Below are 27,906 nucleotides of genomic sequence, written 5' to 3' on the forward strand. Positions count from 1 at the left end.
CACACGCACACCTCTCAGGGTCACCGCCAGCTTTATTGGGGACGCGGACGTCACACGCGGAACGCTCCCGGGCACATCCCGAGCCTCAGCGAGGGGGTCTTCCCAGGACCCCGGGGTTCTCCAGGATCCCCTTCCCACCGCGCTCCAGGAATCCCGGAACAGGAATTCCAGCCGGGGCAAGGCGGGGGGGGCTGGCTCCGCTCCCCAGGGAACAAAAGGGAGTCGCCTCGAGGCGAAGTCGGGATTTTGAGGGGGAAAAATAAAAAATAAAAAATTCCTTCCCGGAAAGCTGACGAAGCAGGGAATGCCCAGGGAAGGGGTGGGACCCCCATTCCCGGCGGGATGGAAAGCTCGGGGACGCAGCGCTGGGAATGGTTGGACTCGACGGGGGGGAATTTTCCAACCTCAGCGATTCCAGGGTTTCGGGGTTAAGCGCGAGGAAGCCGCTCTCGGACGCGGCCACCGAGGGCCGCCACGGATGAAGGGAAGTTGTCCCCTTGCTCCCGGGGTGTCCCCGGTCCCTCATCCCGGGATCGTCACCGCCAGTGTCCTGAACTGTCACCTGACGTTCCCACTGTCAGAATTCCTCGGGATCTTTCCCAGCCCCTCGGCTCAAAGGTCCTTCCGTGGACGCCCGGCTTGGGAGGAGACAGAGCCGGAGTTAGAGCTCGGGGGGGGGGGAAAAAAAAAAGCCACGGATCGGGGATTCCCGGGGAGGATTCCCACAGGGATGGGGCAGGGAAAGGCGCCCGGGATCGTTCTGGAGCAGGGAATTCCCTGAGCTGGCACGGGATCGCTGGGAATTCCGGATGAATTCCGCGGCGGTTCCCCAACGGCAGCTGCTCCGCCAATCCCATGGATCCGGAGCCGCTGGGAGGGATCGGCCGCGGGAACATCGGCGTTCCCCGTCCCTGCGGCCACCCCAGCGTTCCCATTTCCCAGATTCCAGGACACCTCGGTCTCCCCTCTGGGGACTCCGGGACACCTCAGTGTCCCTGCTCCTTTCTGGAATTCCAAGAACCCTTGGCGTCCTCTCTGGGGACCCCAGGCCACCCCAGGGTCTCCATTCCCAGATTCCAGGACATCTCGTTGTCCTCTCTGGGGACTCCAGGACACTTCCCTGTCCCCGTTCCCAGATTCCAGGACGCCTCGTTGTCCTCTCTGGGGACTCCAGGACACTTCCCTATCCCCGTTCCCAGATTCCAGGATGCCTCGTTGTCCTCTCTGGGGACTCCAGGACACTTCCCTGTCCCCGTTCCCAGATTCCAGGACGCCTCGTTGTCCCCTCTGGGGACTCCGGGACACCTCAGTGTCCCTGTTCCTCGTGGAATTCCAAGACCCCTCATTGTCACCTTTGGAGATTCCAGGCCACCTCAGCGTCCCCACCCCTGTGGGATTCCAGGCCACCTCAGTGTCCCTGTTCCTCGTGGAATTCCAAGACCTCTCGGTGTCATTCTGGGGACTCCAGGCCACCTCCCTGTCCCCATCCCAGCGGAATTCCAGGGTCCCATCCCCGTGAGTCTCCGGGAGACCTCGATGTCCCCATCGGGAACTCCAGGTCACCTCGGTGTCCCCATCCCTGCAGAATTCCAGGTCACCTCCCTGTGGGGTTCCAGGCCACCTGTGGATCCCTCTTGAGGGACATTCAGGTGACAACTCCCTCCTCTGGAAAATTCCAGAGCCTGGAAAATGCGTCCCGAACTGGGTCACCCCCTCTTACCTAACCCCGCTCCCATGATTCCCTGAATTCACGGCAATTCCATTTAAAAAAACCCCAGGAGAACTCGGACACTGCGGGAGAGCGGCCGCCATCGTTAAAAATTCCACTTCAAGCCTCTGACATCCCAAAACTCGGGAGATGAAAGGCCGTGACTTTCCCCAAAAGGGAGGAAAAAAACCGGGAATGCGGGATGGCTGGAAGGGCCGGATTCCGGCCGGGAGCGAGGACGGGATGGGGACAGAGCCCTGGGAATTGCAGGGAAAAGAGGATGGAGAAGGGGTGATCCGCAAAATTTCACCTCCGAGGGCGAAACTGCTCCGGGAGAAAACCGGGAGATGGGATGGGCACGGATGGAAGGGATGGGGACATGGAAAAGGACGTTCCGACGTCACCGGGAGCAGGGAACCCCCAAACCAGGGATGGGATCCTGGTAAAAGCCCGGAATTCCCGAATCCCCGGCCGCGATTCCAGAGGATCCGCGAACGCCCTCGGCTCGGGACGAGGGTGGGGACACCTCGGGTGACACCCTGGGGCAGGGACACGGCCCCCGGATCCGCTCCCAGCGTTCCCAGTTCGGATCCGCTGGGATAGGCCAGCGCAGGCGGCCGGGATGGTTCGGTTGGAAAAGCTTTTCCCGCGGGAAGAAGGGCTGTCCCCTGATCCGGAGCTTCCCGGCGCCTCGCGGAGCCCTGGCACCCACGGGTGGCGCCGGGTGACATCGGGTGACACCGGCTCGTGGCGGCTCCGTGGGCAGGACAGGACTGGGAATTTTGGGTCGCTTCCGGCTGGGATTGAACATTCCCAGGATTCGGGCTCCGGTTTGGAAGGTTTGGGATCGTTCTGGGGTCGGGTGGGTGAGGCAGAAGCAGGGTGGGGGTTGGTGCCACCACGTCCTGTCCGGGGGGGTGGCACGGGCCACCTTTGTCACCTCCTGAGTGGGACAACACCTGGAGATCCTCAGAAATTCCCGGAAAACCCCATCCTTGGCGCTTGGCCAGGAGTGAACGCGGAGGGGGTGACCCAGGACTCGACATTGTCACCGCGGCATTGTCATTGTCACCACGGCATCATCACTGTCACCGCGGCATTGTCATTGTCACCACGGCACTGTCATTGTCACCATGGAACCGTCATTGTCACCACAGCATCACTGTCACCACATCGTCATTGTCACCACGGCAGCCCCATTGTCACCACGTTGTCACCACGACACTGTCATTGTCACCATGGCACTGTCATTGTCACCATGGCACCGTCATTGTCACCATGGAACTGTCATTGTCACCACAGCATCACTGTCACCACATCGTCATTGTCACCACAGCAGCCCCATTGTCACCACGTTGTCACCACATCATCGTCATTGTCACCATGGCACCGTCATTGTCACCATGGCACCGTCATTGTCACCACGTCCTCACTGTCACCACAGCATCGTCACCACGGCAGCCCCATTGTCGCCACATTGTCACCACATCATCGTCATTGTCACCATGGCACCGTCACTGTCACCACAACATCACTGTCACCACAGTGACAATGGCATCATCGCCCTGGCGTCCCCATTGTCACCACGTTGTCACCACATCATCGACATTGTCACCACAGCTTTGTCATTGTCACATCATCACTGTCACCACATCGTCACTGTCACCACATTGTCACTGTCACCACAGTGACAATGGCGTCATCGCCCCGGCGTCCCCATTGTCACCACGTTGTCACCACACCATCGACATTGTCACCACAGCTTTGTCATTGTCACCACATCGTCACTGTCACCACAGTGACAATGGCATCATCGCCATGGCACCCCCATTGTCACCACATTGTCACCACGGCATTGTCATTGTCACCATGGCACCGTCATTGTCACCACATCATCACTGTCACCACATCGTCACTGTCACCACATCGTCACTGTCACCACATCGTCATTGTCACCACAGCATCGTCACCGCAACGTTTTCATGGTCACCATGGCACCATCGTTGTCACCATGGCATCGTCATTGTCACTACGGCCTTGTCGCTGTCACCACGGCATCACTGTCACCACGGCATCGTCATTGTCACCTCAGCATTGTCATCGTCACCACGGCATCATCATTGTCACCACAGCACTGTCATTGTCACATCGTCATTGTCACTGCGGCCTCACCACTGTCACCTCAGCATCCCCATTGTCACCACATCGTCATTGTCACCACATCGTCATTGTCACCACAGCACTGCCATTGTCACATCGTCATTGTCACTGCGGCCTCACCACTGTCACCTCAGCATCCCCATTGTCACCACATCGTCATTGTCACCACATCCCCATTGTCACCACAGCACTGTCATTGTCACCATGGCACTGCCATTGTCACCACAGCACTGCCATTGTCACTACAGCACCGCCATTGTCACCTCTGCACTGCCATTGTCACCAGGGCATCATCAACACAACACCGCCACTGTCACTACGGCACCGCCATTGTCACCACAGTATCATCACAACACTGCCATTGTCACCTCAGCACCGCCATTGTCACCACTGGATTGTCACCGCAACAATGCCACTGTCACTATGGCACCCCCACTGTCACCATGGCACCGCCATTGTCACTTCAGCACCGCCATTGTCATCACCACACTGCCATCGTCACCACGACACCGCCATTGTCACCACAGTATCATCACCACAACAATGCCATTGTCACCTCTACACTGCCATTGTCACCATAGCACTGCCATTGTCACCACGGCATTGTCACCACACCGCCATTGTCACCTCAGCACCGCCACTGTCACTTCAGCACTGCCATTGTCACCTCTGCACTGCCATTGTCACCACACCGCCACTGTCACCACGGCATTGTCACCACACCGCCATTGTAACCTCTGCACTGCCATTGTCACCTCAGCACCACCATTGTCACCTCTGCACTGCCATTGTCACCACACCGCCATTGTCACCTCAGCACCGCCACTGTCACCACGGCATTGTCACCACACCGCCATTGTCACCTCTGCACCGCCACTGTCACTTCAGCACTGCCATTGCCACCGCTGCACTGCCATTGTCACCACACCGCCATTGTCACCTCTGCACCGCCACTGTCACTTCAGCACTGCCATTGCCACCGCTGCACTGCCATTGTCACCACGGCATTGTCACCACACTGCCATTGTCACCTCTGCACCGCCATTGTCACCTCAGCACCGCCATTGTCACCTCAGCGCCGCCACTGTCACCACACCGCCATTGTCACCTCAGCACCGCCACTGTCACTTCAGCACTGCCATTGTCACCTCTGCACTGCCATTGTCACCACGGCATTGTCACCACACTGCCATTGTCACCTCTGCACCGCCATTGTCACCTCAGCACCGCCACTGTCACCACACTGCCATTGTCACCTCTGCACCGCCATTGTCACCTCAGCACCGCCACTGTCACCACACCGCCATTGTCACCTCAGCGCCGCCATTGTCACCTCAGCACCGCCACTGCCACCACAGCCCCGCCGCGCAGGGAAGGAAGAACACGGAGCTTCGGGGACAACGGAGCGTCGGGAGCCACCACGACCCCCCCACCCCGGGGCGCCGGGACCCCTCCCCACAGCTCCCACCCACTCCCCGGCCCCTCCGCCGATCTCCCGCGGCCCCGAGACGTCCCCTCGAAGCCACACCCCGGGGGCGTCGTCGTCACCGTCCCCGAGCCCGGCCGCGCCCCGGCTCTTACCGTGCGGCCACCACCGGCGACTTCTTGCCGGGATCCAGGGCGGAGCCGGCCGGTTCCTCGCCCAAGGAGCGCGTGTCCTTGTTGAGCTGCTGGAGGCGGGAGCTCAGCTCGCTGATCACAGTCGGTTTGTCCTCTTCGGCCCCGTGGCCGGGCCTGCTCTCCATGGGGTCCCCCCATAGCTTGGACCTTCTCTGAAAGAGGTAGCGTGGCCGGGCCGCGCTGGTGGCCGCCAGCGTGGCCGCGTGGTGCTGGGAGATGAGCTCGCTGTCCGAAGACTGCTTCAAAAGTGGGTCCCTGAAAGTAACCGGCCCCTTGCTGAGCTGGGACTTGAGTTTGGGCTTTGGAGGCACTGGTGGCTTCTCGAGTAGAAAAGTTTGGCCGTCGGCGAAGGACGTGTAGGTGTCGGTGGGCTCGCCGCTCTCCGAGGACAGCGTGGACATGCTGGAGACCGTGGAGATGGTGCTCGTGGTCTCCAGGTGGTGGTCGCTGGAGCTCCTGGTGTCCACCTCTTCCACTCCCGAGTCCGCCGCCGACTCCGGGGCCGCGGGGGCTTCCGAGGGCTTCCCTGAGGGTGTCGCGCCGGGGGGAGAAGGTGCTACTGCCGCCGCCGATGCCGATGGTGGCAGGGACGGCGCGCCGGGCGCGGCCAGGTGGCCGACGGGGGTGCCGGGGGCCGTCACCAGCACCCCGTTGGCGAACTCATCCGGGGGCGGCACCAGCCCGATCTTGGCCAGCTCCTCGCGGGTCTCCTCGTCGCTGGAGGACAGCTGGGCGGGCGGGAGGGTCACCGTGTAGGGCTCCACCTCCTCCTCCGAGCTGCCCTGGCCCAGCGCCTTCTCCGAGGCCGGGCTGGCCGGCGGCTTCCCCGCGGGGCCCGGCTGGGGCTCGGCCTCGGGGGGCTCGGCCGGCTCGGCGCAGACCTCGGGCGCGGCCGCGCTCTCCTCTTTGATCTCCAGGCCCATCTCGTCTTGGCCGTTACTGGTGGCGTGGACCATGATGAGGCCGGCCGTCTTCTGCTGCGACGTGTCCACGATGCTGATGATCATGGACTTCTTGTCCTCGGGCTTCTTCTCCTCCTTGCCCGGCGGCTCCGCTCGCACCTCGGGCTCCTTCCGCAGCGCGGCCGGAGTCGCCCAGGGGCTCTTGGTGGGGGTCAGAGCGCCGGCGTCGGCCGCCATCGCCGCCTTCCCTCCCGGGGAGTAGGCGGGGGAGGACACCAAGCTCTCCAAGTCCCCCCTGTCCGGTTCTTTGGTTTGGATGTCCACAAAGAGCGGCGCGGCTCTGTCCGAGTCGGGGCTGTGGATCGGGGTGGGCGACCGGGATGGGACTTGAGTGGACAGCGCCCGTTCCCTTGCGGCCAGCGCCAGCGCCAGGGGCGAGTTGGGATCCAGGGGCTTTCCCGTCAGGGGGTGGATGAAGGTGGAGGAGGAGCTGCCGATCAATGGCTTCAAAGCCGACACGGGCGACGGCAGGAGGACGTCCCGGCTGCCCAGGAGCCGCTCGTCGATGGAGCGCGACTGCTGCAGCGACGGCATCTCGCCGCCGCCTCCGCCGCCGCCTCCGCCCGGCGCCGGCCCCTCGATGGCTCCCACCGACAGGAACACCGTGGATTTCCTCCTCTCGTCCAGCCGCCGGTCCCGGTCCTTCATGACGCCGGCGGCGATGGCGGTGGCGAAGGGGAGGCCGGCGGCTTCCACCTGAGCGATGCCGGCGGCGTGGTGCTGGTATTCCAGGCGGTGGCTCCGGCGCGTGGGGGACGGCTCCCGGGAGGAGTAGCCGCCGGTGATGGCCAAGGCCGCCCGCTCCTGGGCGTCCTCCACCTGGAGCTGCTTGACCAGCGGGCTCTTCTTCCTCTGCGGCTTGGCGGGCGCGAAGAGGCTGACGTTGAACTGGCCCATGTTGGCGTAAGGGTTGTCGATGACCCGGCCTTTCCTCTTCAGCTTCTCCGGCGGCGTCGCCGCCGGGCCGGGACGCGGGATCTCGGTGGGCTCCACGGGGAGGTGGGAGGAATCCTGCAGGATGATCATGGAGCGGGCCCTCTTCTGCCGCTCCGGGTAAGGCGCCGAGCCCGCCCGCGCCTGGTCGTACATCTCGGCCGCGCTCAGCACCTGCGGCAGCCCGTGGAGTTTGGCTTCCAAGCCCGGCTTGAAGCTGGAGCGGATGGTGTCGTAAGCCCGGCCCGGAGGCGGCGGAGGAGAGAAGGACGGAGGGGGGCCGGTGTCGAAGTAATAAGGGGAAGGGGGCGGCGGAGGGGCGGTCTGAGGGGGTGGGGGGATCCCGTGGCCTTCCCGGACCGTGTCCGTCATGGAGGTGCTCCGCGGGAACTTCCCGTCCAGCAAGGAGGCGGCCAGCTTCTCGTCTTCCCCTGGGAAAAACAAGGGGGGAAAAAAACCCCCAAAAACGGGGAGGTCAGGGGGCGAGGAAAACAAGGGGAGTCAGGGAGAGGTTTCTCCTCTTTCCCTGGAAAACGAGGAAAAGAGCAGAGTCGGGGAGGAGTTTCTGCTCTTTCCCTGGAAAATAAGGAGGGATAAAGTCAGGGATGAGTTTCGGGTCTCCACATGGAAAACGAGGAAAAGAGCAGAGTCGGGGAGGAGTTTCTGGTCTTTCCCTGGAAAACAAGGGAAAACGGGGCAGTCACGGGCCAGCTTCCAGCTGGAAAACAAGGAGGGAAGCGGAGTCAGGGAGAAGTTTCTCCTCTTTCCCTGGAAAATGAGGAAAAGAGCAGAGTCAGGGAGGAGTTTCTTATCTTTCCCTGGAAAACAAGGAGGGATAAAGTCAGGGATGAGTTCTTTGTCTCCACGTGGAAAACAAGGAAAACAACGGAATCAGGGAGAAGTTTCACATCTCCACATGGAAAACGAGGAAAAGAGCAAAGTCGGGGAGGAGTTTCTGCTCTTTCCCTGGAAAATAAGGAGGAATAAAGTCAGGGATGAGTTCTTTGTCTTCCCTGGAAAACAAGGAAAAGAGCAGAGTCGGGGAGGAGTTTCTGCTCTTTCCCTGGAAAACAAGGAGGAATAAAGTCAGGGATGAGTTTTGGGTCTCCACATGGAAAACGAGGAAAAGAGCAAAGTCGGGGAGGAGTTTCTGCTCTTTCCCTGGAAAACAAGGGAAAACGGGGCAGTCAGGGATGAGCTTCCGGCTGGAAAACCAGGAGGGGAGCGGAGTCAGGGAGAAGTTTCTCCTCTTTCCCTGGAAAACGAGGAAAAGAGCAGAGTCAGGGAGGAGTTTCTCATCTTTCCCTGGAAAACAAGGAGGGATAAAGTCAGGGATGAGTTCTTTGTCTCCACGTGGAAAACAAGGAAAACAACGGAATCAGGGAGAAGTTTCACATCTCCACATGGAAAACGAGGAAAAGAGCAGAGTCAGGGAGGAGTTTCTCATCTTTCCCTGGCAAACAAGGAGGGATAAAGTCAGGGATGAGTTCTTGGTCTCCCTCTGGAAAACGAGGAAAAGAGCAGAGTCAGGGAGCAGTTTCTGCTCTTTCCCTGGAAAATAAGGAGGAATAAAGTCAGGGATGAGATCTTTGTCTCCACCTGGAAAACAAGGGAAAAACGGATGAGCTTCCGGCTGGAAAACAAGGAGGGAAGCGGAGTCAGGGAGAAGTTTTGCATCTCCACATGGAAAACGAGGAAAAGAGCAAAGTCAGGGAGGAGTTTCTCATCTTTCCCTGGAAAACAAGGAGGGATAAAGTCAGGGATGAGTTCTTTGTCTCCATGTGGAAAACAAGGAAAACAACGGAATCAGGGAGAAATTTTGTATCTCCACATGGAAAACGAGGAAAAGAGCAAAGTCAGGGAGGAGTTTCTGCTCTTTCCCTGGAAAACAAGGAGGAATAAAGTTAGGGATGAGTTCTTTGTCTCCATGTGGAAAACAAGGAAAACAACGGAATCAGGGAGAAGTTTCGCATCTCCACATGGAAAACGAGGAAAAGAGCAAAGTCAGGGATGAGTTCCTTGTCTCCCTCCAGAAAACAAGGAAAAGAGCGAGTTTCTTCTCTTTTCCCTGGAAAACAAGGAGAACTGAAGTCAGGGATGAGTTTGCTGTCTCCACCTGGAAAACGAGGAAAAGAGCAAAGCCAGGGAGGAGTTTTTGGTCTCCACCTGGAAAACAAGGGAAACAATGGAATCAGGGATGAGCTTCTCATCTCCACCTGGAGAACAAGGAGAGCACCGACGAGGATATTCCCAGAGAATTCCCAGAGCTGGACAAACTGGGAAGTGGCTGGGCTTGCTCCTCCCAGCCCGTTTTGTTCCCAAGACTTTTCCCCTTCCGAAAAGGCTGGGAGCAATTCCCAGCGGAAGCTCCGAGACCGGAGGAAGCAGGCAGAATTCCCAGAGCCGCCGCGGCTGCGCCCCTGGATCCCTGGGAGCGCCCTGGGATAGGCGGGAGGTGTCCCACGGAAAAGGCCGGGAATGGGATGAGCTTCCCAACCCAATCCCCTTCCATGAGATTCCAGGAGAAGCCTCCCCACAGCCGCATTCCCATGGGATCGTCTCCCCCCCCCGCCCCGGGGGAGTCGTTCCCAGCCCTTTCCCGAGCGGCTCCGGCGACGGAAGCGCCAGACATCCCGGCGCTCCCGTCGCGCTTCCCGCTTTCCCGAGGGGTGACATCTGTTCCCCAGCGCCAGACGGAGCCCGGAAAGGGTCTAGCAGGAATCCCTGCTTTTTTTTTTTTTCCCAGGGAATACTGCGAGGATTCGGATGGAAAAGCAGGAAAAGGTCGGGGGCGGATCGGGATGGGGCTCTCCCGACCCGAGCCGTTCCGCGATCCCGAAAATCCCATTCACGCCAGAATTCCCTCCCTCCAATCCCGGCTCCAGCCTCGTTTCCCGAGCCCGGATCCGCCGCGCTCACCCTTCCTTTGGGAAAATTCCTCCTTCCCAATCCTCGCTCCGCTCTTCCCAAGCTTTTCCAACCGCTCCGGAGAGGATTTGAGCTTTTATTTTTAAATTTTTTTTTTTTTTTTTTTTTTTGGCCTCCGGAGCTTTTCCTTTATGGAGAAACGCTCTTCCCGGCGGCACCGAAAGGCTCCGGCGGCTCCGCCCGGAATCCGTCAGCGATTCCACCCGAGGCGGAATCCAATGGGGACAAAAGGGAGGAATTTGGCACCGAAATTCCATCCCCGTGCTGCCGGTCGTGCTGGAAACTGGGCTATTTTTGGGAATCGGGGATGTTCAGTGGGAATAAAGAACCGGCAGCACGGAACAGGTTCAAAGGGAGCCATGGAATTTGTGCCTTTTCCAAGGTTTTTTTTTTTTTTGGAATTCCCGGAGCCGAGGCCGGCACGGGGAGAAATTCGGGAGGATGATCCCATCCTCGCCCTTTTTATTCCCTTTGGGAATCTGGGATCCTGCGCTAGGTGGAGCCCTGGAATGTTCCGGGAGCAGCGGGAAGATTCCCAAAAAAAAGCTCCCCCACGGTCCTGGCTTTCTGGGGATTTCTGGGAATGGCCGGGAGGTGACACGGGGATAATTTGGGAAGCTCCCAGCTCCATCCCGGGGCCCGGAATGTTCCAGGACATGGAATAGGAGAGCTCCTCGTCCTGGGAATGTGGTGTCCGGCTGAGGTGGGGCAGGAAATCCAGTGGGAAAGAGGGAATCTTCCCTCTGGAATGTCCTGGGCGTGGCCGCCGGATCAGGGGCGACATTGGGAGATCCCAGTCCTTGGATCCAGTCCTTGGATCCGGCGCTCCTCCGTTTTTCCCTGAATGAGGAGGGGACACCATGGAAAAGCAAATCCAAGGAATTGCCAAATGTGGGGGAAACCACGGGGAAACCAAATCCAAGGAATTGCCAAAAGTAGGGAAAACGATGGGAAACCAAATCCGAGGAGCTGCCACGTTCAGGGTACGCCGTGGAAAACCAAATGCAAGGAATTTCCAAATGTAGGGAAAACTATGGAAAACCACATCCGAGGAACTGCCAAACGCAGGGAATACCATGGAAAAATCACATCCCAGGAATTGCCACGTTCAGGGAATAGTAAGGAAAACCAAATCCAAGGAATTTCCAAATGCAGGGAATACCTTGGAAAAATCACATCCCAGGAATTGCCAAAGGTAGGGAATGCCATGGAAAACCAAATCCCAGGAATTACCACGTTCAGGGAATACTATGGAAAACCAAATCCAAGGAATTTCCAAATGCAGGGAATACCATGGAAAAATCACATCCAAGGAATTTGCAAATGTAAGGAATGCCATGGAAAACCAAATCCAAGGAATTTCCAAATGTAGGGAAAACTATGGAAAACCACATCCAAGGAATTGCCATGTTCAGGGAATGCTATGGAAAATCATATCAAAGGAATTCCGATATTCAGGGAATGTGATGGAAAGCCACATCCCGGGAATTGCCAAATGCAGGGAACACCATGGACAATCACATCCTGGGAATTGCCACGTTTCAGGGAATACTACAGAAAACCAAATCCAAGGAATTTCCAAATGTAGGGAAAACTACGGCAAATCACATCCCAGGAATTGCCACGTTCAGGGAATACCACGGAAAACCAAATCCCAGGAATTGCCAGACGTAGGGAAAACCGTGGGAAACCAAATCCAGGGAATTGCAAAACGCAGGGAAAAACCATGGGAAAAACCCCACATCCCAGGAACTGCCAAAGGCAATAGGGACGCCATGGAAAACCACATCCAAGGAATCTCCGCCTTCAGGGAATATGACGGGAAACCACACCCCCAGGAATTCCACGTTCCTTCCCACCCAGCATTCCAGGCCTGCGGCAGCAGCAGCCGCGGGATCATTCCGGAATCATCCCTCGGTTTTCCAGCCCTTCCCGGGGGGGCGGTGCGGCCGAGTGGCTCCGCCCCCAGATCCTGGAACCTCCCCCTGGATCTGGGCAGGATTCCCTGGAAAAGGGAGCTCGGAGCCACCACGGAGCCGGGCAGGAACCGTTGGAGACGACTTCGGGAATGTGTCCGGCTGGATCGGGAATGTCTCCAAGGGAAGGAGATCCCACAGCCTCCACAGTCCAGGAGCTCCTCCCATGGAAAAACCGTGGAATGGTTTGGGCGGGAAGGGGCCTCAAATCCCAATCCCAATCCCATTCCAAGGGCAGGGACAATTCCATGATCCCAGGCTGCTCCAAGCTTTCCTTGGACACTCCCAGGGATCCAGGGATTCTCCGGGAATTCCAGCCCAGCTGGGAATTTCTTCCCAAATCCCACCCCAATCTCCCCATTCCCAGGGAATTCCCTCCATTCCCAGGTTGGAGCCATCCCGAAGGAATTTCGGGATCCGGGGGCTTCACCGGGAATCTCGGCGCTCCAGGAAGGGTCTCCCTTCCCTTTTCCCATCCAAATCCCTCGGGATGGATCCTGAGCCCTCCCGGATCCCAGAATCCCGGAATGGTTTGGGTGGGAAGGGACCTTCAGTCCCATCCCATTCCAATCCCAGCATCCCAGGCTGCTCCAGCCTTTCCCTGGACGTTCCAAGGATTCTCTGGGAATTCCTTCCCAAGATCCCACCCCGATCTTCCCCATTCCCAGTGGGAGCCATTCCCTGTGTCCCGTCCCTCCAGGCCTCATCCCAAATCCCGCTGCAGCTCTCCTGGAGCTCCTGGAAGGTCACAGTTGGGTCATCCCAGATTTTTCCCTTCTCCAGGCTGGACTATCCCAAATTTTTCCAGCCTCGGATCATCCTGGTTCCTCCTCTGGACTTGCTCCAAGAATTCCAAGTCCTGTGTCCCTTCCTCATCTTCCCATCCCTCCAGGATCTGCTCCAGCAGCTCCATGTCCCTCTTGTCCTGAGGATCCCAGACCTGGATTCCTGCCGGGAATGTTCTTCCCAATCCATCCTAGAATCCCACAATTCCAGATCCTGATCCAGCACTCCCTGTCCTGCCGGGAATGCTCTTCCCAATCCATCCCACAATTCCAGATCCCGATCCAGCACCCCCTGTCCTGCCGGGAATGCTTTTCCCAATCCATCCCAGAATCCCAGAATCCTAAATCCTGATCCAGCACTCCCTGTCCTGCCGGGAATGCTCTTCCCAATCCATCCCAGAATCCCACAATTCCAGATCCTGATCCAGCACTCCCTGTCCTGCTGGGAATGCTCTTCCCAATCCATCCCAGAATCCCAGAATCCCAGAATCCTGATCCAGCACTCCCTGTCCTGATGGGAATGCTCTTCCCAATCCATCCCAGAATCCCAGAATTCCAGATCCTGATCCAGCACTCCCTGTCCTACTGGGAATGCTCTTCCCAATCCATCCCAGAATCCCAGAATCCCAGAATCCCAGAATCCTGATCCAGCACTCCCTGTCCTGCCGGGAATGCTCTTCCCAATCCATCCCAGAATCCCAGAATCCTAATCCAGCACTCCCTGTCCTGCCGGGAATGCTCTTCCCAATCCATCCCAGAATCCCACAATTCCAGATCCTGATCCAGCACTCCCTGTCCTGCCGGGAATGCTCTTCCCAATCCATCCCAGAATCCCACAATTCCAGATCCTGATCCAGCACTCCCTGTCCTGCCGGGAATGCTCTTCCCAATCCATCCCAGAATCCCAGATCCTGATCCAGCACTCCCTGTCCTGCCGGGAATGCTCTTCCCAATCCATCCCAGAATCCCACAATTCCAGAATCCTGATCCAGCACTCCCTGTCCTGATTGGAATGCTCTTCCCAATCCATCCCAGAATCCCAGAATCCTGATCCAGCACTCCCTGTCCTGATTGGAATGCTCTTCCCAATCCATCCCAGAATCCCAGAATCCTAAATCCTGATCCAGCACTCCCTGTCCTGCCGGGAATGCTCTTCCCAATCCATCCCAGAATCCCAGAATCCTGATCCAGCACTCCCTGTCCTGCCGGGAATGCTCTTCCCAATCCATCCCAGAATCCTGATCCAGCACTCCCTGTCCTGCTGGGAATGCTCTTCCCAATCCATCCCAGAATCCCAGAATCCTGATCCAGCACTCCCTGTCCTGCTGGGAATGCTCTTCCCAATCCATCCCAGAATCCTAATCCAGTACTCCCTGTCCTGCTGGGAATGCTCTTCCCAATCCATCCCAGAATCCCAGAATCCCAGAATCCTGATCCAGCACTCCCTGTCCTGCTGGGAATGCTCTTCCCAATCCATCCCAGAATCCCAGATCCTGATCCAGCACTCCCTGTCCTGTCAGGAATGCTCTTCCCAATCCATCCCAGAATCCCAGAATTCCAGATCCTGATCCAGCACTCCCTGTCCTGCTGGGAATGCTCTTCCCAATCCATCCCAGAATCCCAGAATCCTGATCCAGCACTCCCTGTCCTGATGGGAATGCTCTTCCCAATCCATCCCAGAATCCTGATCCAGCACTCCCTGTCCTGCCGGGAATGCTCTTCCCAATCCATCCCAGAATCCCAGAATTCCAGATCCTGATCCAGCACTCCCTGTCCTGCCGGGAATGCTCTTCCCAATCCATCCCAGAATCCCAGAATCCTGATCCAGCACTCCCTGTCCTGCCGGGAATGCTCTTCCCAATCCATCCCAGAATCCCAGAATTCCAGATCCTGATCCAGCACTCCCTGTCCTGCTGGGAATGCTCTTCCCAATCCATCCCAGAATCCCAGAATTCCAGAATCCTGATCCAGCACTCCCTGTCCTGCCGGGAATGCTCTTCCCAATCCATCCCAGAATCCCAGAATCCCAGAATCCTGATCCAGCACTCCCTGTCCTGCTGGGAATGCTCTTCCCAATCCATCCCAGAATTCCAGATCCTGATCCAGCACTCCCTGTCCTGATGGGAATGCTCTTCCCAATCCATCCCAGAATCCCAGAATCCCAGAATCCTGATCCAGCACTCCCTGTCCTGCCAGGAATGCTCTTCCCAATCCATCCCAGAATCCCAGAATTCCAGAATCCTGATCCAGCACTCCCTGTCCTACTGGGAATGCTCTTCCCAATCCATCCCAGAATCCCAGAATCCTAAATCCTGATCCAGCACTCCCTGTCCTGCCGGGAATGCTCTTCCCAATCCATCCCTGAATCCCACAATTCCAGAATCCTGATCCAGCACTCCCTGTCCTGCCAGGAATGCTCTTCCCAATCCATCCCAGAATCCCAGAATCCTGATCCAGCACTCCCTGTCCTGCCGGGAATGCTCTTCCCAATCCATCCCAGAATCCTGATCCAGCACTCCCTGTCCTGCTGGGAATGCTCTTCCCAATCCATCCCAGAATCCCAGAATTCCAGATCCTGATCCAGCACTCCCTGTCCTGTCGGGAATGCTCTTCCCAATCCATCCCAGAATCCCAGAATTCCAGATCCTGATCCAGCACTCCCTGTCCTGATGGGAATACTCTTCCCAATCCATCCCAGAATCCCAGAATCCCAGAATCCTGATCCAGCACTCCCTGTCCTGCCGGGAACGCTCTTCCCAATCTATCCCAGAATCCCAGAATTCCAGATCCTGATCCAGCACTCCCTGTCCTGATGGGAATGCTCTTCCCAATCCATCCCAGAATCCCAGAATCCCAGAATCCTGATCCAGCACTCCCTGTCCTGCCGGGAATGCTCTTCCCAATCCATCCCAGAATCCCAGAATCCCAGAATCCTGATCCAGCACTCCCTGTCCTGCTGGGAATGCTCTTCCCAATCCATCTCAGAATCCCAGATCCTGATCCAGCACTCCCTGTCCTGCTGGGAATGCTCTTCCCAATCCATCCCAGAATTCCAGATCCTGATCCAGCACTCCCTGTCCTGCCGGGAATGCTCTTCCCAATCCATCCCAGAATCCCAGAATCCTGATGCAGCACTCCCTGTCCTGCCGGGAATGCTCTTCCCAATCCATCCCAGAATCCCAGATCCTGATCCAGCACTCCCTGTCCTGCCGGGAATGCTCTTCCCAATCCATCCCAGAATTCCAGAATCCTGATCCAGCACTCCCTGTCCTGCCGGGAATGCTCTTCCCAATCCATCCCAGAATCCCAGATCCTGATGCAGCACTCCCTGTCCTGCCGGGAATGCTCTTCCCAATCCATCCCAGAATTCCACCGGCCTGAGGGAGAAATTTTCCACCAGATCCTTCCCCAGATCCAGGGGAGCCAGTCCCATCGGATCCTTTGGAATTCCAGTGGGATTGCCGGGCTCAGGGAAGGTTTTTCCCAAATTCCAGGGCCGCCGTCGTCTCCTCCTGCCCAAATCCTTCCCCCAATCCCGGCTGCCGTGGCCGAATTCCTACAGAACCGGGAGAGGAGGAAATTCCTCCCGGGAATTTCAAGGAGCGTGGAAAAGCAGGATCTGTTTATTCCCAGCACGGACGCTCCGGAGCCGAGCTTTTATTTACTTTTCATGGAATGCTGGGATCGGCCTGGGAATCTCCAGAGGGGGAACAAAAGCCACTGGGCGATCCCCTGGGAGCAGCCTGGAATGCTGGGGATCAGGCGTGGAATTTTGGGATTGGGCTCCACCCCCCTGCAGCAGCCTGGAGCCTGGAGGCGCTGGAATTCCCAAGGGAATTCGTCCTCTGAAAAGATCCCGGGAAGGATCCTCAAAGATTCCCTAAAAGGGACAGAATTCCCAGAGAAGCTTCCTGGATCCCGGGAAGTGTCCCAGGCCGGGCTGGGAAAATCTGGGATGGTGGAATGCGTCGCTGCCCATGGAAGGGGCGGGAATGGGATGGGATTAAGGTCCCCCAACCATTCCGGGATTCCCGCCCCAACCATTCCAGGATTCCCACCCCAACAATTCCAGGATTCCGACCCCAACCATTCCATGATTCCCACCCCAACAATTCCATGATTCCCACCCCAACCATTCCAGGATTCCCACCCCAACAATTCCAGGGCCGGATCTCAATCCCCGTTCCCTGTGTCCCAGGAAAGCACAGGGTGTCCAAACCTTCCACTTCCCGGCGAACCTGGAATTTCGGGAGCTGCTCCAGGCTCTCAGGAGGGGTGGGAGAAGCGGGAATATCCTCCGGGAAAAGCCCCGAACGTCCTCCCCATTCCCAGGAATTTCCAGCCCCGAATAAATCAACCCTTCCCTTCGCTGTCTTCCCTGGAATTCCCTGGAATTCCGGCTCTCCGCCCCCCCTCAAACGCCGCCCGGAGCCCACGGAACACCGGGACATCGCCGGGATCGGATTCCGGAGCTCGGGAATAAAGAGCCGGAATCCAGAGGGAGCCACCAGTAAGGACCAACTCCCAGCATCCGGAACGACTTCCCTGGAATGGGAATGACGATCCCAGCGTAGCCAGGCAACCCCCGGAGCCGCTCCCGGCATTCCATGGAATTAATCTCCGAGGAAAACGCAAAGCTCCCGGGGGCTCGTTGCCATAACAGCCAAAATCCCTGGAAATCCTCATCCCGAGCATTCCTTAGGGTTGGATACTGATCCCGCTGCTCCCCGAGGATGGGATGAGGGAGCAAATCCCAAAAAAACCCCCACACCTGGAGCAAATCCCAAAAAAAACCCCACACCTGGAGCAAATTTGGGAGTGGGAAGGGGGAGGGAATCCGCATCCTGATTCCCAGGGATGGGAATCTCCAATTTTTTGGTGTCCGGGGATGGGAATTCCCAATTTTTTTGAGCCCAGGGATGGGAATTTCCAATTTTTAGTATCCAGGGGTGGGAATATCCATTTTTTGGTGTCCAGGAATGGGAATTTCCATCCTTTGGAGCTCAGGGATGGGAATCTCCATCCTCTGGAGCCCAGGGATGGGAATTTCCATATTTTGGTATCCAGGGATGGGAATTCCCATCCTCTGGAGCCCAGGGATGGGAATTTCCATATTTTGGTATCCAGGGATGGGAATTCCCATCCTCTGGAGCCCAGGGATGGGATTAATTATCCTGTGGTATCCAGGGATGGGAATTTCCATCCTTTGGAGCTCAGGGTTGGGAATCTCCATCCTTTGGAGTCCAGGAATGGGAATCTCTAATTTCTGGAACCCAGGGATCGAAATCTCCAACTTTTGGTACCCAGGGATGGGAATTTCCAATTTTTGGTGTCCAGGAATGGGAATTTCCATATTTTGGTATCCAGGGATGGGAATTCCCATCCTCTGGAGTCCAGGGATGGGAATCTCCATCCTCTGGAACCCAGGGATGGGAATTTCAATTTTTTTGGTACCCAGGGATGGGAATTTCCATTTTTTTTGGTGTCCGGGAATGGGAATTCCCATCCTCTGGAACCCAGGGATGGGAATCTCTGTTCTGGTGTGTCCAGGGATGGGAATTTCTCTCCTGTGGTATCCAGGGACAGGAATTCCCATATTTTGGTACCCAGGGATGTGGATCTCCATCCTCTGCAATCCAAGGATGGGAATTTCAATTTTTTTGGTACCCAGGGATGGGAAATTCCCATCCAAAATTCCCAAAATTCCCATTTTTTGGTGTCCAGGAATGGGAATCTCCAATTTCTGGAACTGAGGGATCGAAATCTCCAACTTTTGGTATCCAGGGACGGGAATTTCCAATTTTTGGTGTCCGGGAATGGGAATCTCCACCCTTTGGAACCCAGGGATGGGAATCTCCAAATTTTGTTGTCCAGGAATGGGAATTTCCATATTTTGGTATCCAGGGATGGGAATTCCCATCCTCTGGAGTCCGGGGATGGGATTAATTATCCTGTGGTATCCAGGGATGGGAATCTCCATCCTTTGGAGCTCAGGGTTGGGAATCTCCATCCTCTGGAACCCAGAGACGGGAATCTCCAATTTTTGGTACCCAGGGATGGGAATTTCCATTTTTTTTGTGTCCAGGAATGGGAATTTCCATCCTCTGGAGCCCGGGGATGGGATTAATTATCCTGTGGTACCCAGGGATGGGAATTTCCATCCTTTGGAGCTCAGGGTTGGGAATCTCCATCCTTTGGAGTCCAGGAATGGGAATCTCCAATTTCTGGAACTGAGGGATCGGAATCTCCAACGTTTTGTACCCAGGGATGGGAATTTCCTTTTTTTTTGTGTGTCCAGGAATGGGAATTCCCATCCTCTGGAGCCCAGGGATGGGAATATCCATCCTTTTATGGCCAGGGATGGAATTATTTGTCCTATGGGATCCAGGGATGGGAATTTCCAATGATTGGTGTCCAGGAATGGGAATTCCCATCCTCTGGAACCCAGGGATGGGAATATCCACCCTTTTATGGCCAGGGATGGAATTATTTGTCCTATGGGATCCAGGGATGGGAATTTCGTGTCCAGGAATGGGAATTCCCATCCTCTGGAGCCCAGGGATGGGAATCTCTGTTCTGGTGTGTCCAGGGATGGGAATTTCTCTCCTGTGGTATCCAGGGACGGGAATTCCCATATTTTGGTGTCCAGGGGTGGGAATCTCCAATTTTTTGGTGTCCAGGAATGGGGATCTCCATCCTCTGGAACCCAGGGATGGGAATTCCCATATTTTGATATCCAGGGATGGGAATTCCCATCCTTTGGAGCCCAGGGATGGGAATCTCTCTCCTGGTGTGTCCAGGGATGAGAATCTCCAATTTTTGGGCTCCAGGGATGGGAATCTCCATCTTCTGGAACCCAGGGATGGGAATCTCCAATTTTTGGTGTCCAGGGATGGGAATCTCCATCCTTTGGAGCCCAGGGTTGGGAATCTCCAATTTTTGGGCTCCAGGGATGGGGATCTCCATCCTCTGGCACCCGGGATCGGCCCAGGATTCCCAGAGCAGCCGTGGCTGCCCCTGGATCCCTGGAAGCGCCCAAGGCCAGGCTGGAGCACCCTGGGATAACGGGATGCATCCCTGCCCTCGGAACGGGGCGGAATCAGGGAATCTCCAGGATCCCTCCCACCCAAACCATCCCAGGATTCCATCCCGGGATGCCACTTGGAACACCAGGACACTTCCCGATATTCCCGACGGTCCTGAGGGGGGTCACAAATCCCTCCCATTCCACTGGAATTCTCTCCGGGAGCCACGGCAGCTCCGCAGCCTCCGGAGCGGTTTTTAACTCCGGAGCAGATGGCGCTGGCAGAAGTCTTGGAAGTCTGACAGGAATTATCTTCCCTCTCCAACTCCTTCCCATTTTCCTCCAAATGTTCCTCCCATCCCGCTTTTTTTTTTTTTTTTTCCAGCCGGGGGTGTGTTTAACCACTTTTATCCCGGGAATTTTTCCTGGTTTTTTTTTTTTTTTGGATCTTTTCTCCCAATTTTTTTTTTTTTTTTTTTTTCCCCAGCAAGCCGGGGGTTAACCACCGTTATCCCAGGAATTTTTTTTCTCCCTGGAAATTTTTGATCCTTTTCTCCCTGGGAATCTGCCACGGAAAATTGGAATACGCAAAACGCCAGGGAGCGTTTCTTCCCGAAAAAAAAAACAACCCCAAAAAAATTCCAACAAAAACCCCATCCGAGCTTTTCCTGCTTTTCCATCTCCCTCCTCCCCCGTGCAGGGAATTTTCTCCGGGAATCGAGTGGAATGACAGCTCAAGGACTCCTAATTCCAACCCCATTCCCACCCGATTCCTCCCTCTCCGCCTCTTTTCCATCCTCGTTTTTCCTGGAATTCCACGGGAACGGTTTCCTCCAGGAGCCGCTCTGGGGTTTTTTCGGGCTGGGTCCCGCTGTGGGGATGGATCTGGCGTTCCCTGGACGGGATTTTTCCCTGGATTTTTTTGTTGTTGTCGGGATGTGCCGCGGCAGCTGCGGCCATTCCTGCTCGGAGCAGGGATTTGAGCTCTCCGGATGGGAATTCCAGGAATGGTTTTAATCCCGTTTTTTTTTTTTTTTTTTTTTTTTTCCCAGGGGAGGTTTGGGCTGAAAGGGCTGGGAATTGCTGGGATAACCGGGATGTGCCGGGAATTCAGTGTCACCAGGACACGGCCCCGCTCCAGCCGGGATTTGGGGTTCCCGAGCTCCCCCCGGGGTGTTCGATCCCCAATTCCATGGGGAAAACATTCCCGAAAAACCCAGCAGGATCTTCCCGAGCCCAGGGATCCACTCCCAAACTCCCGGCGGGATTTGGGGCTTGGAGGGACTTTTAAGGATTTTTCCAGAGACAAACTGGGCTCGATGTTCCTTGGGGATCCCACTCCGGATGTTCCGAGGCCTGATCCCCCTTTCCATGGAAAAATGATCCCAAAATTCCAACCCAAACCTCCCCTGGCCCGGGCTGGGGCCGTTCCCTCTTTTCCCAGGGGCTCGTTCCCTGGATAACCGGGATGTGCTGGGAATTCTCACGGGGGCGCGAGCACAGAATTCCCAGATTATCCATGATGGGAAAGAATTCCCAGACCACCGAGTCCAAGCCGTGCCCGATGCCCAGCGGCGCCCTGAGCGGAATTCCTTGGATTCCTCCTGCCTCCTGCCAAGGCCTGGCCGCCCTTTCCACGGAAAAACGATCCCGAATATCCGAGCGGAGCCTCCCCCGGCGCGGGCTGGGGCCGTTCCCTCTTTTCCCGGGGCGGATCCCGCTTTTCCCGGCCTCTCCCTGCACGGAGCCCTGGCAGCCCCTGCCCGGCACTGCCGGCGTTCCGTGGGCAAGGATCCCGGAATTCCCCGATCCTGGAATGGCTGGGGTTGGAAGAACATCAAAGCTTCCAACTCCTGGACACCTCCCGCCATCCCAGGCTGCTCCAATCCTTTTCTTGGACATTCCAGGGATCCAGGGGATGATCCACAGCTGCTCTGGCAATCCCAGCCCAGGCAGCAATTCCTGATTCCCAAGCTCCCATCCAGCGCTGCCCTCTGGCACTGGGAGCCATTCCCTGTGTCCTGTCCCTCCATTCCCTGTCCCCAGCCCCTCTCCTGGAGCCCCCTCAGGCCCTGGAATGTTCTGGAAGCTCTCCCTGGAGCCTTCTCCTCTCCAGAGGAACATTCCCAGCTCTCCCAGCCTGGATCTATCTCCTCTCCAAGAAATCAATGGACCGAGGGGCTTCACTTGGAGTCTGAGGAAACCATCGAGGGTTTCCCTTCCCTTCTCCCTCTCTTCACTCTCCCCGTTTTCCATGAAAATCCCTGTGAATGGATTCTGAGTGTCCCCAGTCCCAGAATCCTGAAGCGGTTTGGGTGGGAAGGGAGCTCAGAGCTCGCTCCAGGAACACCTCCCACCATCCCAGAGTGCTCCAGTCCTTCCTTGGACATTCCAGGGATCCAGGGGATGATCCACAGCTGCTCTGGCAATCCCAGCCCAGGCAGCAATTCCTGATTCCCAAGCTCCCATCCAGCGCTGCCCTCTGGCACTGGGAGCCATTCCCTGTGTCCTGTCCCTCCATTCCCTGTCCCCAGCCCCTCTGCAGCTCTCCCGGAGCCTCCGGAATGTTCTGGAAGCTCTCCCTGGATCCCTTCCCTTCTCCAAGGGAACATTCCCAGCTCTCCCAGACAATTCCATGGACGCATTCCCAGTGGATGATCCATCCTGGAAAACGCCGCCATTCCCCCTCCAGATCCCATTCTGAACCAGTTTTCCAGGTTTTCCCCTGGAGCAGCTCCTTTTCCAAAGCTTCTTCCCCAAACATTCTCCCCCAGAAACTCGGGACACGCGCCTTTGGAATCTCCTGGATCCCCCTCATTCCAAGGGCACGGGGGCAGGATCCACTTCCAAGACCAAAATACGGGATAAACCAGGACAGAATTCCCGGTTCCCCTCAGGTTTGGGATGCTGGGATGGGATTTCTCCACGTCCGCACATGGATCCATCCCTCACATCCCACGCGAAGGATCCCGCCTTATCCCAGCTCCTCCTGAGCCTTGGGAACGTCTTTCCCATGGAATTCCCGGCAGAGGAGCAGATGCATCACCACAATCCCTGAAAACCCCAAATTGTCCTTTCTTTTTTAGGATCAAGGAAAGGCCACAACCAGGTTTGGGATTGGAGATCCCATAAATATTCTGGGATAAGCTCCAGGATCCACCACAGCCCGGTTTGGGTTTGGAGATCCCATAAATATTTCGGGATAATCTCCAGGATCCACCACAGCCCATTTCAGGTTTGGAGATCCCATAAATATTTTGGGATAATCTCCAGGATCCACCAGAGACAGTTTTGGGTTTGGAGACTCCATAAATATTTCGGGATAAGCTCCAGGATCCACCAGAGACAGTTTTGGGATTGGAGACTCCATAAATATTTCGGGATAAGCTCCAGGATCCGCCACAGCCCATTTCAGGTTTGGAGACTCCATAAATATTTTGGGATAAGCTCCAGGATCCACCACAGCCCGGTTTGGGTTTGGAGATCCCATAAATATTTTGGGATAAGCTCCAGGATCCACCACAGCCCGGTTTGGGTTTGGAGACTCCATAAATATTTCGGGATAATCTCCAGGATCCCCCACATCCAGGTGCCACCTCCAGACCTCGTTCCCGCTCCTCCTAAGCCCCAGCTCCCGCATTCCCAGCTCCAAAGGCGCCATTCCCGCCGGGAACGCCCAGCGACAGCACTGGGAGTGGCGGAGCCGATCCGGGAATTCCTGGAATTCTCTCCCAAAGTTCTCCAGCCCCACCTTCCGCTCCGAGCAGGGCCGGGCATCCCCTCCAAGCCGGAATTCCATGGGATACTCCAAAATCCCAGGAAGGGCGGAGCCTTTCCCGCCCGCTCCACATCCCACAGGGCCCCTCCCCTCCTCATTCCCGAGGGATTCTCCCGGTTTTTTTGGGGGTTGTTTTTTTGTTTTTTTTTTTTTTCTCCTCACCTACAGACTTGGTCCGTGGAATTCCCTTCCGGAGGGACACGTGGGGCTTCTCCGTTCCCGCCAGGACGCCGGAATGCGCCATTCCCTGCCGCTCAAACAGGGACTGGAAGGGGAAAAAAAAACAGGGAAAATCCATCCCCAGTTCCGGATGGACCTGGCATTCCAACGGCGGGGGGAAAACGGGAGCTCTGCCCGCCGGGACCGGACCCTTCCTCGCCTCCACCCGGCGGAATTCCCGACTTTGGGATGATTCCCTCGGTTCCCATCTCCCCGCCCGCTCCAGGTGGGAATTTGGTGAGGACGATTCCGGGAGCTCCCGTCCCGCTTTTCCCGGAGCCGCTTCCCACCCGCAGCATTCCCGGAAAAATCCCGAGCCTCCTCCTCCTCCTCCTCCCTCCGAGCTTTCCCTCGGATTCCGGCAGAATTCCAGCCCGGATCTGCAGAGCTGCTCTTCTGGATTTCCCTGGGAAATCCGTGCGGATTTCCAGGCCTGGATCCTCGGGAATGCTGAGCCCCCGCCGCGGATTGGGGTCTCCCAGGCTCCACATTCCCAGGAATTCCACTCCTTATTCCTGGGAATCCCACTCCTCATTCCCAGGAATCCCACTCCTCATTCCCTCCATTCCCTCTCAACATTCCTGGGAATCCCACTCCTCATTCCCGGGATTCCCACTCCTCATTCCTGGGAATCCCACTCCTCATTCCCTCCATTCCCTCTCAACATTCCTGGGAATCTCCCTCAACATTCCCAGGAATCCCACTCCTCATTCCCTCCATTCCCTCTTCACATTCCCGGGAATTCCACTCCTCATTCCCAAGAATCCCGTTTGTGAACCAGCACCACCATTCCCTCTCCTTCCATTCCCGGGAATCCCACTCAACATTCCCGGGAATCCCGCTCCTCATTCCCTCCATTCCCTCTCCCTCATTCCCGGCCGCCATTCCTGCTGGGATTTCCCCTGGCTCACGTTGATCCTCCGGATCTTTCCCATCCCTTTCCCTGTGCTCCCATCCCTCTCCTGCCATTCCTGGGAATTCCGCTCCTCAGGGCTTCTGATCCCACTCCATGTCCTCCCATTCCCATTCCCCCCATTCCCATGGAATTCCCAGTTTTCCAGCTGCTCACATTGATCTCCACAGGGGCGATCCCATTCCCTCATTCCCAATGTCCCCATTCCCATGGAATCCCCAGTTTTCCGGCGGCTCACACTGATCTCCACAGGCGTTATCCCATTCTCATTCCCCCATTCCCGCGGAATTCCCGTTTTTCCGGCGGCTCACACTGATCTCCGCAGGCGTTATCCCCCATTCCCATTCCCACGGAATTCCCGGTTTTCTGGCGGCTCACACTGATCTCCGCGGGGGTTATCCCCCCATTCCCATTCCCAATGTCCCCATTCCCATGGAATTCCCAGTTTTCCGGTGGCTCACACTGATCTCCGCCAGCGTCATCCCCCCATTCCCACACCCCCATTCCCGCGGAATTCCCAGTTTTCCGGCGGCTCACACTGATCTCCGCCGGCGTGATGCTCCCATCCCATTCCCCCATTCCCAATGTCCCCTTTCCCGCGGAATTCCCGGTTTTCCGGCGGCTCACACTGTTCTTCGCCGGCGTGATGCTCCCATCCCATTCCCTCATTCCCATTCCCCCATTCCCACAGAATTCCCGGTTTTCCGGCGGCTCACACTGATCTCCGCCGGCGTGATCCCCCCATCCCATTCCCTCATTCCCACGCCCCCATTCCCGCGGAATTCCCGTTTTTCCGGCGGCTCACACTGATCTCCGCCGGCGTTATCCCCCCATTCCCATTCCCCCATTCCCATTCCCGCGGAATTCCCGTTTTTCCGGCGGCTCACACTGATCTCCGCCGGCGTGATCCGGCGGCTCGTCGGGCGCTGTTTCACCGTGGCCGCTCTGGAATCCGCCTCCAGCAGCTCCGCCCTCAGCCCCGGCTCCGCCGCCGCCGCCAGGATCTCATCCAGCTTCTCTGGAATCCAAGGAAAACCGCACCCGCGTCGGCACGGGAAATCCGGGATACGCTCCCCCCCCATCCTCCCCGCCGCCCCCGTTTTCCATGGATTTAGGAATCGCCCGTCCACCCGCGGGATTCCGCGGATGCTGTCCAGTCCCACCCCCCCCGGGTCGCGTTCCGTGGAATTCTCTGGGAAATGGAATTCCATTGGAATTCTCATGGAATTCTCTGAGGCCAAGCGGCGGATTCGTCTCCCGGATTTTTTTTGGGGGGGATTTGGGATGAGCCGAGTGTTGCCGGGAGGGTGGGAGATCCAAGGAATGCTGGGACGTGGAGGTGGGATCCGTGGGATCCACACGGCACATCCAGCGTTTTTTTTGGGATAAACCGGGATATTCCCACTCCCCTGAACGATCCCGACTCTCCGTGTCCGGAGCCGGATCCGGTGCCCACGGATATCGGGAATATCGGCACAGCCGCCACGGCCGCGTCCGAGCTCAGGGAATGGGGAATTCCTGCTCCAGGATCCATTATTCCCTTGGGAATTCCAGCCGGAATCCTGAAACCTCGGGATATGGGAAAGGGCGGGAGGCGGTCGTGGATTCATTCCCACGGATCCCCCGCTGAGCCGAGCCGACGGAATTCCCACCCGGAATGGGAAGCTGGGGCTGTTGGCTCCGACGGCGCTGCTCAGATCCAGCCGGATCCGTATCCCAAATTCCCGCCCTGGTGGGAATTGTAGCCCTGGGATTCTCCTGAATTTCTCCTGAAATTTTTTCCTGAATTTTCTCCCGAATTTTTCCCGAATTTCTCCTGAATTTATCCTGAATTTTTCCTGGATTTCTCCTGGAATTTTCCTGAATTTCTCCTGAATTTCTCCTGAATTCCTCACGAATTTCTCCTGCATTTTTCCTGAATTTCCCCTGAATTTCTCCCAAATTTCTCCCAAATTTCTCCCAAATTTTTCCCAAATTTTTCCCGAATTTCTCCTGAATTTCTCCTGAACTTTTCCTGAATTTCTCCTGAAATTCCAAGGCTGGCCCATGGAATTGCGGGACATGGAATCATGGAATTCTTAGGGGCGGGAAGCGGCCTTAAAGCTCATCCCATTCCATGAGACGCCAGGAATAACGGGATAAACTCTTTGGAACTGCCAGGAATAACGGGATAAACTCCTTGGAACTGCCAGGAATAACGGGATAAACTCCTTGGATTTGCCAGGAATAACGGGATAAACTCCCTGGATTTGCCAGGAATAACGGGATAAACTCCCTGGATTTGCCAGGAATAACGGGATAAACTCCTTGGAACTGCCAGGAATAACGGGATAAACTCCCTGGATTTGCCAGGAATAACGGGATAAACTCCCTGGAACTGCCAGGAATAACGGGATAAACTCCTTGGAACTGCCAGGAATAACGGGATAAACTCCCTGGATTTGCCAGGAGAGGCTCTGGCGATTTGGGATAAAGCTGGACACCGTCATTCCCAAGGATCCCACACGGCACATTCCCGCGGGGAAAAACCAGGAGCAGGGATCACAGCCGGGAACGGCGGGGTCGGGGATTTCGGGATGACGGATTTCTGGGATAACGGATTTTTGGGATAACACCCCGCCCGCGCCCGGCAGAATCCCAGGCGCCAATTCCGACTGCCGGCTCCACAATTCCCGGCATTCCAATTCCCACTGGAGCGGCCGGAGCTCCATCCCCAAATTCCCAAAAAATTCCCGAATTCCGGCCGAGTTCCCGGCGACGCCGCGGGAGCAGCGAGCCTCGGGATGTGCCGGGATTTCCCCCCCCATCCCACCCCGAATTCGGATCCTGCCGGATTCCCGGCGGGAAGGGGCGGAATCCCGGGAATTTCCGTGTCACTCACCCCCTTTCCTTCTCCGCAT

At 56.7% G+C, this 27,906-nt stretch overlaps 1 protein-coding gene across 1 annotated transcript; it reads right to left on the reverse strand.

Moving 5' to 3' along the window:
• Nucleotides 1-14: 14 nt before the first annotated feature.
• On the reverse strand, nucleotides 15-27,906 carry LOC120747934 (SH3 and multiple ankyrin repeat domains protein 3-like). The gene is made up of 5 exons (XM_040053995.2): nucleotides 27,888-27,906; nucleotides 25,894-26,024; nucleotides 24,037-24,139; nucleotides 5,450-7,814; nucleotides 15-638 (listed from the first exon to the last, which is right to left on the reverse strand). Exons 1-5 carry the CDS (start codon nucleotides 27,904-27,906, stop codon nucleotides 578-580), a joined length of 2,679 nt encoding a protein of 892 aa, XP_039909929.2. The 3' UTR covers nucleotides 15-577.

Source organism: Hirundo rustica, unplaced genomic scaffold, assembly GCF_015227805.2.
Source record: "Hirundo rustica isolate bHirRus1 unplaced genomic scaffold, bHirRus1.pri.v3 scaffold_312_arrow_ctg1, whole genome shotgun sequence".
NCBI classification, from domain to species: Eukaryota; Metazoa; Chordata; class Aves; order Passeriformes; family Hirundinidae; genus Hirundo; species Hirundo rustica.